Below are 13,286 nucleotides of genomic sequence, written 5' to 3' on the forward strand. Positions count from 1 at the left end.
GATTTTGGAAGCCACTGTTTCAAAATTAGACATACTTTTTCTTTAAAAAATGCTATGATTAATTACATATACATTTCAGTAGTATTATTATTATTTAATTATGGCATGAATTGGTGGTCACAGTTTCAGCGTCTTTAAAACTATAATGCAATTAAAATACATAAAAATTCAAACAATTGTTTTTCAAGGTAGGAAATTAACTTAAAATGTTTCCTAACAAATCTATATTAATAATTAAAAGACACTTGTACAATTTTCTATCCATCTCAAAGCTTTTCTATCTTGTTGCTTGGGTTTTATTGCAGTTTTTAATAGGATCCAAATCAACATTCATTAGTTTTTTCTTTGTAAAACTGCTTTATGTTATAAAACTGTTTTATGCTGTACTAACCCTTTTGGCCACTCACAGTTTGGAAATTGTACACTTCTAGCTTTGAATCATTAGTTATTTCTTAATAATTTTTTTAGTTAACATTACAGAATAAATTAGTTAGTAATTACTGGTTTTAAACTTTCTACATGGCCTACACGAATCACTGTTGTGAGATAAATAAATAATTTTATTTTTCACTGAGGAAAGGGAGCTTGAAATTCTACAACATTTTCTAACATTTTTAAGACAGCTAAAGCATCTTTTTAAAAAAAATCCATGATAGTCTAGGCAGGAACTTCTGGAGGACTATTGTTAGCCTTTTATTTATTTATTTGTGATGTGAGAAGGTTTGTACATACATTGTAGTAATACCGTGTTTCCCTGAAAATAAGACCCTGTCTTATATTTTTTTGAACCCTGAAATAATCACTTGGCCTTATGGTCATGTGCTCAAAAGCCTGATTGGGCTTATTACCAGGGGATGTCTTATTTTGGGGGAAACAGAGTAGTTATTTCATGATGGATGATCATTTGTTGTGGATGAATTCTGATATATTTGGTGAATAGAGGGGTTATTTTGTGTCTTGTAATTAGTTTGGCAGGGAATGGTGCTTTTTCATGCTTCTGATACTTCGGATAATTGAACTCACAAGTCGTTTGCTTATATGAGGAAAGGAACTTTTTTTTTAAAGAAGTAGAGGCTATCTGCAAATCTATTTTCAATCATCTGAAAATTTAAGGGTAACATTTTAATTTTGTTTAATCCAAATTTCCCTGAAATATTATTAGCTGATTTTCTTTATGCTTATAGAAAATTTCAGTATGCACATTATTTTTATATTTTTCCTGAATAAATTGCTTGGAGTGGAACCCATTTACTCTTATCAGCAAATTGTGTTGGCCTAAAATTTGCTGTTTCCCATGTCATCACTCTTTGTCTTGCCTCTACTTGCCTCTACTTTTCCAAATCACTAAGCTTCCTTCATTTCATTCCCCTGGAAAAGAGAAAGGGAGATATGATAGAGCTTCTTGATCTTGAAATACAGAAGTAAATAACTTTGTGTCAAGTCTGCTTATCATATTTTGTTTTTTTGTCTTGACCACATTACAACTCAGTGATTCTTTGACTTTATATTGGTTAAGCTTAAAATAAGGTGAAAGACCTGCTATTACTGTATGTTGGGCCATGCAAGTCCCAGGCAGATATAATAAGTGGTTATGCAATGTATCAATGCAGCTGTGACTAATCTGACATGTTACATCAGCTTTCTTTCCCATGTCTCCTCTCTGTTTTGGTAATCATTACTGAGATCACAGACGTAACAATATTGGCTTTTGTTGTCTTTTCACTAACTGTTGTATCCTCATTCCAGATTAGATTGGGAGTTGCTATGGTTCAACTGCTTGAACTCTTTGTGAAAGGCCCTGTTGAAATGAGGAAAGCTGATTTAATCTATTACATAATGACTTATTTCCTGAAGGCTGATTGATGGCCTCTTTATAATTTTTTTCATCCATAAAATAGATTTTCTTAAAATTTTCTGCTATATTTCTGAAATCTACATTTTACAAATATCGTTTTAGACAGTGTCTGCTTATCAGATCTTAAATATAAAGAACTGTATACATAGTAACAAAGAATCAGTTACATCATTAATGGCAGTAGCAGTGGCAGGCACATTTGTAATAATACTGTACAGCTATCATTTATTGTTGAACAAAAGTCTAAAGTACTTGATTCAGCATAAAGTAATGAGGCCCATAACTCCTTTAGCACCGATAGACTTGATTTCAGTGAAATGAAGGGTTATCATTCATTCATTCACTAAAGCTACAAGCAGCAGAATGATGGTATTCACAAATTAAAAATGTGTTAGCCAAACATGGAAATGTTACGGCAACTTCAGTTTCTACTTTATCCAATGCTGGTACATATTATATAGAAAGTGCTAGTTATTGTAATTCTGGGATGTCTCTATGTTAACTTTCATATGCCACAGTATCATCATGTCAGCTACCCATAGAGTTCTAAACGACTCTTTGAAAAATTTAGTCATCTCAAACAATGCTTGCTCCTTGATAAAGCAATTTCTGGATTGATAACACTGCTTCTGAGAAATGTTTCTACGTGCTTCCTATGATTCTAGAAGAGAGAAATTCCAGCAATAATATTACAGTTCTTAACTTACTTTGGATGGAGGAGTATGAAGCTTACAATCAACCCTGTTTTTCTTTTAAATTATATAGATAAAGCGAGAGAGCAAATTAGATATTTCCCTATTGCTCATTTTTTGAAATGCCTTGCCTTTTTGATAGCGAAAACCCACCCCCACCTCAAAAAACTTCCAGCTAAGCGTCTTTGCACTAAAAGGACCATATAAAGACAGCAAAGCAATTCTGCATATATCTGAAGGCTCTTTGGGCTGCTTCCAATCCAACAGTTTTTAGTTTTCAGCCAGTATCCCACAGCCTAACACCCTTCCAATATGCTAGAATACAATTAGCCTGGCTAGGTTGCAGAAAACTTTTCTGCAACATCTTTTTGTCTTGGCCAAATTCAAAACTAAAGAGCTTTTCCTTCCCCTGTGTTACTAAATGATAGTCTTCAGTTCATTTTTTTTCTGGTGAACTATTACACACACTGACAGACACAGACACGACAGAGTGGGGGGGGGGGAGAGAAAGAGAGAAGAGAAGAGAACTAGCTATTAGCTTCTATTGAGGATCAGCTCTGTTTGCTAATAGCTTTTGGAAAAATAATTGCGAGGCAGCTCTTGCAAATGTTCACTGCTTTTAAATCTAAATGTTTACATTAATTTGTTAAGATTAGGAATTAGAGGACTATGTCACATTTAATAGAATATATGTTTTAAGACTCCTTGCAATCTACTGTTCAGAAATAATACCCTTATTTATTTTTAAAATGGCAGAATAGTTTTTGTGAGTGATTTTTTCACAGATGAGCTTTCTTTACTAACTGGGGATTATAGGAGTTCAATTCAAGATACTGCATGAGCCCCAAGTTGTGGAAGTTATGCGTTTTCTTCATTTTCATCTTGACTGGATAGTTCTGCCTATTCAAAGACATGATAACATGAATAGATTTTCTTTTTCTGGGAATGAAGGGAACCTTGCTGGTCTCAGTATTTTGCAAAATCCAGTGATGTCAGGTTCACAGTGGCAGAACTAGTGCCTGGGGGCGGGGGTGGTGGTGGAAGTGCTACTAGGAATGAGAATGAGACAAATTTCTTCATCGTCTGCCTTAACATAGTAGGCAGTTTCCCCTCCTATTTTGCGGTGGTGGTGGGAACCATTCAGAGCGACTAAGGCCATAAATGCCCAATTATAGTTGGGAAAAGAAAGCTCAAGTGCTGTAGTCCTCTATACGCACTGGCTATGCGTATAAACAAACTGCAAATGTGTTTCCTAATTATAAATTCAGCATAATGTCCATTTGCCCCTTTGTTTTAGATTCCTTCTTGCACATTTCTTACTGTTTCTAGGTTTGCAATAAATAATGCTCTGGAAACATTAGGTAGGCTTCCCCCAACATTGCACTCTTCTGGTGTTTTGGAGTATGCTCAAAATCCTTGGCTAGTTTTACCCTGGATCTGGATGATGACATTTTTGGTCTAACCCGGGCCTCTAGCTGAGAAAGATAGAATTGCTAAGTTATCATCAATAGCCCAGCTGGTAGGTTATCATTCTTTTTGATCTTTGAACTTATCTCTGGCACTATCAGAAAATTTGATTCACTTTTTGAATCAGCTAATGCACTAAGAAGGAGAAAAAACTGCATTTCCTCAGAAAAAAAGTAAAGTATTGTTTGAAAATTAAGAACGTTAACATAGCTGAGGCTTCTATGAGAACATCCATCCTTGCCTTACTCAACCTCTCTACAGCCCTTGATATCATACCATGGTATCCTTATAGATCAGCTAAGAGGATTGAGGACAGGTGACACTGTGTTGTACTGGTTCATCTCCTTTCTCCAGTCAATTCCTGTTAGTGGTGATTGTGGGTGGGGGGGAGGGAATCTTGCCCTTGGAAGCTACTGTATGGGGTGACATAGGGTTTGGTGCTCTCTCTTCTCCTATTCAACATCTACATGAGGCCATTGGGAGAGCTTATCCATTGCCATTGGGTGAGATATTATCAATACACTGATGATACATCTTTGCCCCTGGTGAATTAAGCAATACCATAGACATTTGGTGTCTGGAGGCTGTGAATATCTGGATGGGGAACAAAAGTCTTCAGCTGAACCTTGACAAGACTGAGTGATTGGATTTTGGGGCCTGTTGGTTCTAAGACTATACCATCTTTGGTGTTGTACGGAGTTGCAAATGCCCCAAACAGACTTCTGCACAACTTTGGAGGGCCTCCTGGACTCATGATTCCTGCTCAAAGAGTAGATGGCAGTCATGGCTAGAACCATTGCACATCCTTGTTTTGCACCTATTCCTAGATCAGGGCCTCTGCTTATTGTCACTTATGCTTTGGTCCTCTCCTGACTGTACCTATCTACACGGGGCTGTCCTTGAAGAGTATCTGAAAGCTTCAGTTGGTGCAAAATGGAGTAGGAGTTATGTGTGCCTTTAGAACTTACTTCCCTGAGCTGCATTGATTGCCAGTCTGCTTCCGGATCCAATTTGAGGTGTTGTTTTCTACTTTTAAAACCTTTCAGCCTGGTTATTTGAGGGACGGCCTCTCTTCAGTTATACTATATCTGGTGATTCAATCAGATCCTCCAGGAGAGGCATCCTATACAGGTGGTCCTCTTCTTACAACAGTTCATTTAGTGACCGTTCAAAGTTACTTATGACCATTTTTCACACTTACGATCTTTACAGCATCCCGATGATCATGTGAGCAAAATTTGGATGCTTAGCAACTGGTTCATATTTATGACGATTGCTGTCCCCCAAGGTCATGTGATCCCCTTTTGTGACTTTCTGACAAGCAAAGTCAGTGGGGAGGCCAGATTCACTTAACAACCGGGTAACTAACTTAATAATTGTAGTGATTCACTTAACAACCGAGGCAAAAAAAGGGCAAAACTCACTCAATGAATGTCTCACTTAACAACAGAAAGTTTGGGCTCAATTGTGGTTGTACATTGGGGACTATTGGTATAGCTCTTGTATGCTAGGGAGCTATACTTGATAGGTCTCAGGAGGTGAACTTTCTCTGCCATGGCACCCACATTATGGGCCCTGACATGAGGCTGATTCCATCCCTGTTGATTTTTCTGGAAGTCCTCAAAACCTGGCATCAGGCCTGGGGCCCTAGGGGCCTTGTGAGGTAATGAGATGGTTCTATTCTTGTTAACATCTGCTGTCCTTTCTTTACATTCATAATTTTACTTTTTTTAAAAAAATAAATGGGTTGTTAAAAAACATGTTTAACTGTTTTATAGACGAAAAGTTTATTTCCTTTAGGTAAGATGGCAGGATTCTAGACAATAAATTATCAGCAATTTGCATTTCTTATGCTATAAAATAGGCCTGTATTCCTAAAATGCTCTTAGAAATCCTTTCAAAGATCATGAGAAGGATAGCTATTTTCTTTTTCAAGCAAGACAGAATTTGTCTTAAAAGGATTGAGACTTATTCATATCAGTGTACTAATATAAGAATTTTTACAGAGAAAAATTGAGCAAGATTTTTCTGGCAATAAAGAGAGATACTCATTATTGAAATTAAAGGACAATTACATTTATTTTTTTAAACAATAGAAACAAATATAATACAAACTTTATTACACAACATTCTTCTGTAGTATATCATTTCTAACATAATAATTTTTATTTACTAGGCTTGTTTACAAATGGATCCTGCAGACAGGATATCATCTGCTGATTTGCTACAGCATGAATATTTCACCAGAGATGGTTTTGTTGAAAAGTAAGCTATTTGGATATAACATTCAGCATTTAATCAAAGAGCTTTTTGAGATGGTTGGCTTTTTTGTATGACAGATGTAAAATTGCTGTTAATTTATTGATTAGAGAGAGTCAAATCTCCACCATAATTCTGCTTGTGTTGCTGAGACGTTATATTTTTCTTACGCGTAACATCTGATTTCTTGGAAACCTTATTTTCTTGACACGTTCTAGATATAAAACAGAGCAATTTCAAATGCAATTACTGTGTGATTGCTGCTATTCAATGTCCCAGTACTCTGTAGATCAGAACATTCCTCCCTATCTAATACCTTCCAGATTTTTAGGTGCTTACTACTTTTAAAAATTTCTATCTGGTGTGGCTTTGCCTGGGTATTCTGGCTTTTTCAGTTGAAACAAATCGGGGGGAGGGGGGGTGCAAAAGGGTATGTGAAAGGTGGGCCAGAGGCAGTAATGTGAGTGGTAGTAAGTAAATCCTCCTTATCATAACCAGAACAGTGTGAATATGAGGGAATTTACTTTATGAAATGTAATAGGTTTTTTCCTCAAAACTTTGTAACTAGCCAAGTTTCTGGGAAGTAGCCTGGGAGAAAGAAAAAGAAAGAAAATGGTTCTTGTTTTATCTAACTCTCATGTTCTTGCTTCCGGGATGTACTTAAATGATTAGGTTCAGAGCTCAAATCTGAAAATTATACCCTCAGAAAGAGAAACCTTTTCTACAGAGAGTGGTTTGCACTTAGAAACTAAAAATATATGAGGAAAATATTAATTCTCATTGGAGGAATTAGTCCTATGGAAAAGAAAGAAAAACCTTACTTTTTGAACCCAGACCTCAGGATCCAGGTTACTGGTTTTGGAGAGCTGTGTTTTTGCATATCTGCTATTGAACAAATTGGGCTCAAGAATGAAAGAAAGTGAACCAGAAGTGCTGAAAAAACTCTCTTGAGTCTTACAGATATCTTGGAAAGGTGAAAACATAATCTATACAAGAGAATGTCCCATCACCAGACATGTGGTTGCTTTTTTTAGGAATGTATATTAGAAACTTGATTCATCTTCTGAGAAGGAATGAATGAGATATTCTCAGTTTCAACAAATGGCTCACAGTATAAACAAAGTATGGATGAAAAAAAAGCAGTATATTTTCATTAGAAGCAGGCTTTACTGCCTTTGTGCAGAAGATGGGTTATGTAGCTATATTAAAAAGTTGTCTAGCCTTGTCTATCATGTCACCCAATCTTGCTTATATTGCTATAGTTTCAGATAAAATTATAGTAATTAGCGTGAAAAAATGGAATGTATAAAAGGAAAGCTTGAAGCATAAGCCAGTGTGAAAGTCTTTTTTTTTTGGCAGACCCTTATAGTTTGGAATGTATTCATGGATGACATAATAACCTTAAGTATTGGATGAAAAGATTGAATGAATAATGAATTTGTTGCAAATCTGTCTAGGAATTTGTTATGTTTTTCAAACTTCAGAATAATTTTGCTAAAGGGACAAGAAAGGATCTTAATTTTTAAACACAACACATAGAACAGTGCATAATTTGTCAAGATGGAAAGAGAATTGGAAAGTTAGCATATATTTTGTACTGAGAAGTAAATATTTAACATGGAACATAGAGCACATCAGCAAATCCTTAAAGTCTTTTCCAACGAGGCCAAATCTGTGATATAGAACATGTGTTGTCATTTGTGTGCTTTGTACAGTATATTTGCTTGGTATAGAGTATAGATATATGGCAGTAATGGAAGCTGAATACTGAAAAGAGTTACATAAACTGTCTATTGCATTAATTTCTCTATGAATTATGCTTACTTTATTGCACATACAGTAGTTTGGTCTCTAGAGAGAAGTAGGTGGTTGGGAAAGGAGGAAGAACCAAATTGTTGTAGGGAATCAAGCAACTGGACAAGAGTATATTTGAAATTGTCAGTGTGATGTAAATAATGTTCTTTTTTGTATCAGATTTTTACCAGAATTGAAAAGCAAATTACTACAAGAAGCAAAGTTGAATTATCTTTCAAAATTCAGAGACAATAACAAAGAGATTGAACAAATCAAAGATGAAAAGAGAATAGTTCATATTAACATGTCTCAGAATGGTCATGTAACTGTAAAGGTAAGAATGACTTATAATTATCTGTTTAATATCTACATATATACCATTACATTGCTTTATATATGGTTTATTTAATCATATTTTATAACTATTAAATTAATTTCCAAACAAATTAATTTATTTTTCTCTTAATACACTGATTTAGTCTTCTCTCAACAAGTCAGGTCTATTGGCAATTACAGCTCCCAGAATTGTGGGAATTTTTGCTCAAAAAAGCTCATGAATTTCAAGTTAAACAAGGCTTAATTAAGAATTTTGATTAAAGGATTGTGAATTTAAGACCCATCACAAGACTTTCACTGATGACTCACACCTGACTTATCACAAGACCCATTATAAGACCCTCATTTGACACACCCACAGCTTACCCATCCCAAGACCTATTGACCATACAAATCTGTTATAAACGGAAGAACACAGACACTGGTATTCCTAAACTCTGCTGAAGATGTTACCTAGCCTGGTAACGAAATGTTTGGAAACCAAACTCGGAGAATGAACCTTCACCCTCATTTATTTAAAAAAACCACACAACTCCCACACAGAGGGACTCTAATAAAATAGCAAAAACATTTGTCAGAACTGTTAAAACATTTATTAAAATTGATAATAAACATTTGGTGTGGCTACAGCATCAGGCTAGAAACTGGGAGACTGAGTCATAGTCCTACCTTAGGGATAAAGCCAGCTGGGTAATCTTAGGCCACCAGTCTCTCTCAGCCCTAAGAAAGAGGTAAGGACATAACCCTTCTGAAGAACTCTGCTAAGGAAACTTCAGGGACTTTCCAGGTAGTATCTGAGAATCAGGTACTGTTGAGCAGAAGAAAAAAAAGTATATGTTGGTGATAATAAGATATCCTAAAAATACAATGTGATAGAATGTGATATCAAATTATTGGCATTGGTTTCATTCTAGCTGATTGATTTACGCTAGAATTGGTATTACAATAGGCTGTTTAATTAGGCTGTAAGGCTAGCAAAAGCAAACAATTCAATGTTAATAAGAAAACCTCAGGACTTCTGTTTTTTCTAATATTGCTGAACTGAGAGTTCTAAACAGGTTTTTTTTTGCAATTACATTAATTATAAAATAAAATGCCTTTAGAAATGAAGAAATATTTCCATTTGAGCAGCATTCATTTAATATAAATAATGCTTTTAGGTATAGCAAGCTCCAGAGGAATAGCTGGCATGCCTTTTGCAGCAAAAGCAACAAAGAGTTTTGCAACACCAAAAAAACCAATAAGTTTATTACAATCACCTGATGAGATGGATTTTGTGCGACGGTATTTTGATGTAACAAATACATTAGGTTTAAATTGTTAAAAGACTTGTTTAATGCAGTATCCTTGTAAAGAAAATATTCTCAATTATTTTAGTAAGAGAATTCCACAATTAATACTCACAGCATTTTATCCAGAGAATCAGGTTCATGTATTCTACTGGCAAGATGATATTTCATCTAAGTTAGTGTTCCATAGTTGTTGAGTTAGTATTCTGGATCAGAAGATTATGTAAGTATTACACAGGTTTATCGAGTGAAACTATGAAAAAAATAAAGCAGGCCCTTCCTTATGTTGTTATCTACCAAAATAACTATTTTTAAATTGTGAATTCATATTCTGAAATGATTTGAACAGTTTCATTTTTCAATGAATTTCATAAACATGTTTCACATTTTATAGTATGAATAGATGTATTTGCACAAAGTTTGAATGTATTACCTCTTCTAGGAAATGGAAAAAGACAGAAAGTCAAAGGAGATGAAGATCAAAGGTATTAAAGTGAAAGGGGGAAAATCTGAAATTTCAGAGCTTAAAAGAAATGAACAAGAAGATGCTGTTTCACAGTGGGTAACTTTGTCTCAGAATGCTCTAAACTTACCTTATGAGAACAAACCCACAATTGGTGATGGTACCAGCTTGATAACAGTGGGCATTGATGCTGGTGGGATGAAGGATGAAGCTCCACAAACACCTTGTACAACAATGCCACGGATACATCCAAACTGTGGAAATCTTACTGCGAATTTCAGCTCACATTTCCTGTGTTCTAATTCAAGGTATTGATTGGAAAACTGAATGCTGGCCATGTGTAGGGGAGAGTTGGATGGAGGATAGGAAAGGATATTAATTTTTATTCATTTATTTTAGAGGGTTTGTAGGCTTCTCCAATCACAACCAACCTGAAGCAATGTTTCATTTCCTCTCCATAACTTGGATTCATACTATACAAAATGTAATTATAATATTACATTCATAAACATCACAAAATGAGATCCTGGGAATAAGAGTAACTTCCATTCCCACCAACCAATCATTTCTGTTAATAGAAGGAAAATATCTCAGTCAACCCTCAAGGCTCATTCAAAGCTTTAAAGAGTCGGGTTTTTTAATTCATAGATTTAAATATGAGTTTGACTCCTTATTTAAAAATCATCTTTTCAGGATAAATGTTTTAAAATGATATATGAAACATGTTTTTAAATTTCATTTTGGAGGAAAACATTACAGTCTCAAGTCCTCAATTATTGTCCAAGAATAAATGTATTCTTTCTTTATCAGACTTACAGAAAAAGCAAAGAAACGGCGAAGCCCTTGGCCATCAGTAGGACAAATAGGTTCAAACAGTCGTCAGGAAGATGGAGTTATGACTCAAGTAATTATAAAAAAATTTTTTTAAAAAAATACTGTAGTTCATGTACTAATGCAATTATAAATCAAATTAGATTTTTTTTGTTTAAACATGGTTTATAGCCCAGCTACAGGTAAAGTAGGAAGGAGGTTCATTCACGTTAGGTATGAAACACCAGCTGAGTGACTTTAGGCCAGTGACTTTCTCTTAGCCCAACTCACCTCATAGGGCTGTTGTCATGGACAAAATTGGAGCAGGAAGGAGTATTAGTTATGTTCACTACCTTGAGATTTATAAGGTAATAAAGGTGGGATTAAAAAAAATCAAATCAGGATATGTCCTCTTTGGAGCTTACCTTCTTTGCAGGCTATGTTTCTTAAAATCAGTATTCCTCTTTATTGGCCTCATATTTGAATACATTTTTAAAAAACCCTCTTATGCCCTTTTAAATCAGTGAGGAAATAATACCACTTCTGATTTCAGCTGGACTTAAGCAGATCTGTCAATATCATGCTGCTGACCTTTTGTAGAGTTTTGATTTGTTGTATAGGTAATCTTTGTTTAGCGATTGCCTCTGACTATGACCATTTGCAATTACAATGGTGATTAAAAAAAGAACTTTACAGCCAATGCCTGCACATACGGCCTTTGCATTGTTTCTCAGGCATATTTGCCATTACAATCAACTAGTACAATATTGCATTGTCCCACACCTGACTTGTTTCTTTTGTTTTTACTTTGTTGCCCCTGGCAGGGCGGAGGGATTATTATTTAAGCAAGCTTTTCTTCCACAATGCAGTGCATCTTCAGAAGATGCTAACCTCAAGTTAACAAACTCAGCTCTGTGACCTTCATTAGTTGATTGGAACTCTCCAATGGATTTGCACTGCTGCCCGACACTGACCAGACCCTAATTAATTTCACACTGAAGATTCTTTTGCTTCTAGGAAGCTGGCAGCCATGAGCCTGATAGGAAAAGTGCTAGCACATTCCTTTAGATGTGTATTCCCCATTGTATGCCAACTTACTCTCTTGTAATCCCTTCCTATCCAATTAATGAGAATACAAGCATTAGTTCTTTTCTTGCTAATTATTCAAGTGTGGGGGGGGGAAGAGTAGGAAAAAAGAGCCCTAGATTTTTTCTTTTACTCAGCTTCTTTGTAAGTTGAATTCTGGAAATTTTCCTCATTGTTTGGATTCACTTAGCTGTTTGGAGTCATATCTTTCTGCCACTAAAGCAAAAGAAAGTTGAAATCAAGTGATAAGCACTGTTGAGGTCACATGATTTTTCACTTAGGGACTGCTTTGCTTAACATCTGAGTTACTCATTTCAGTTGAGGTTGCTAAATCTAGTTGTGTTCATCCCTAGTGTTAAAACATCCAATAGGTTCTGTTGTTCTAGTATAGCCTAGAATTAAGTATTCCAATTCAATTATATTCCCTTGTAAAATATTTACACTTTTTCAGGCTTCTAAAAATGAGTAAACAACTTAATACTATATGGACAGGTTGATGTTTACACACATTCCTGGCCTCTGGACCATAGCTTGTTCCTATGATCTGAATTGGAAAATAAATAACTGTCACTGAGTTATGCATCTCTTTGGCTTTTTTTTTTTTTTTGGTGGTTTTGGTTAAGAAAAGTATTTGAATGTGGTAACTGATAGTAGCAAATTTTTATGGGAAGATTGGCTATCGAATTCTGACTCACAGGCTTTCATGTGCCAGTTACATAATTATTTTAGAGAAATATGCTTGGAAACCCGTTTCAAACATTACCTTGACTTTCCCATTTTTTTCCCAAAGGAAGTTGCTGCTTCTTATTTTTTAGCAGATAAAATAAACAAATCTTAGTAGACAATGTAAACCAAACAAGTACTGTATAGTTGGATTTTTCAGAGACATAATGCTGAATGCTGTTAGTTACTAAATCACAAAATATATTGATTTAGTTTGCCCAATAATTTTTAAAGAACAAATTACTTCCTATTGATATAAGCTTTCCCTAAATAAAGGAAAGATTTTAGTATGTTACATTAAAGGCAGAAATGAATAAAAATGAATAATTTAAAAAAATTAATTCAATGAATTCTCATAGATGTCTCCCAAGAATAATTATCTTGCATGATTAGGGTCAATTTCTTATATTTCTGATTAATTTTTAAAAATTCTTTTTGATTTTCTAAAAATGAGGGTTGTGGGCGGCATCTGGTAGTGTTGTATGTACAATTGTCCCTGAAGTGTTGAGTTG

The 13,286-nt window shown here is 35.0% G+C and overlaps 1 protein-coding gene and 1 long non-coding RNA gene across 2 annotated transcripts in view; one reads left to right on the forward strand and one right to left on the reverse strand.

Moving 5' to 3' along the window:
- LOC131192569 (serine/threonine-protein phosphatase 2A catalytic subunit alpha isoform) overlaps positions 1–13,286 on the forward strand; it is a 78,853-nt gene that overhangs the window by 18,219 nt on the left and 47,348 nt on the right. Inside the window, exons 6-9 of the mRNA XM_058171817.1 lie at positions 6,191–6,279; positions 8,248–8,401; positions 10,135–10,463; positions 10,966–11,059. Coding sequence (XP_058027800.1) covers positions 6,191–6,279; positions 8,248–8,401; positions 10,135–10,463; positions 10,966–11,059 — 666 coding nt within the window. The remainder of the gene's footprint in view (positions 1–6,190; positions 6,280–8,247; positions 8,402–10,134; positions 10,464–10,965; positions 11,060–13,286) is intronic.
- The window catches only part of LOC131192575 (uncharacterized), a 34,363-nt gene continuing 27,214 nt past the window's right edge, over positions 6,138–13,286 (reverse strand). The window contains exons 7-8 of the long non-coding RNA XR_009153753.1: positions 9,073–9,945; positions 6,138–6,487 (exon numbers count right to left, since the gene is read on the reverse strand). This is a non-coding gene — a long non-coding RNA (uncharacterized LOC131192575). The remainder of the gene's footprint in view (positions 6,488–9,072; positions 9,946–13,286) is intronic.

Source organism: Ahaetulla prasina, chromosome 2 (genome assembly GCF_028640845.1).
Source record: "Ahaetulla prasina isolate Xishuangbanna chromosome 2, ASM2864084v1, whole genome shotgun sequence".
Taxonomy (NCBI): Eukaryota; Metazoa; Chordata; class Lepidosauria; order Squamata; family Colubridae; genus Ahaetulla; species Ahaetulla prasina.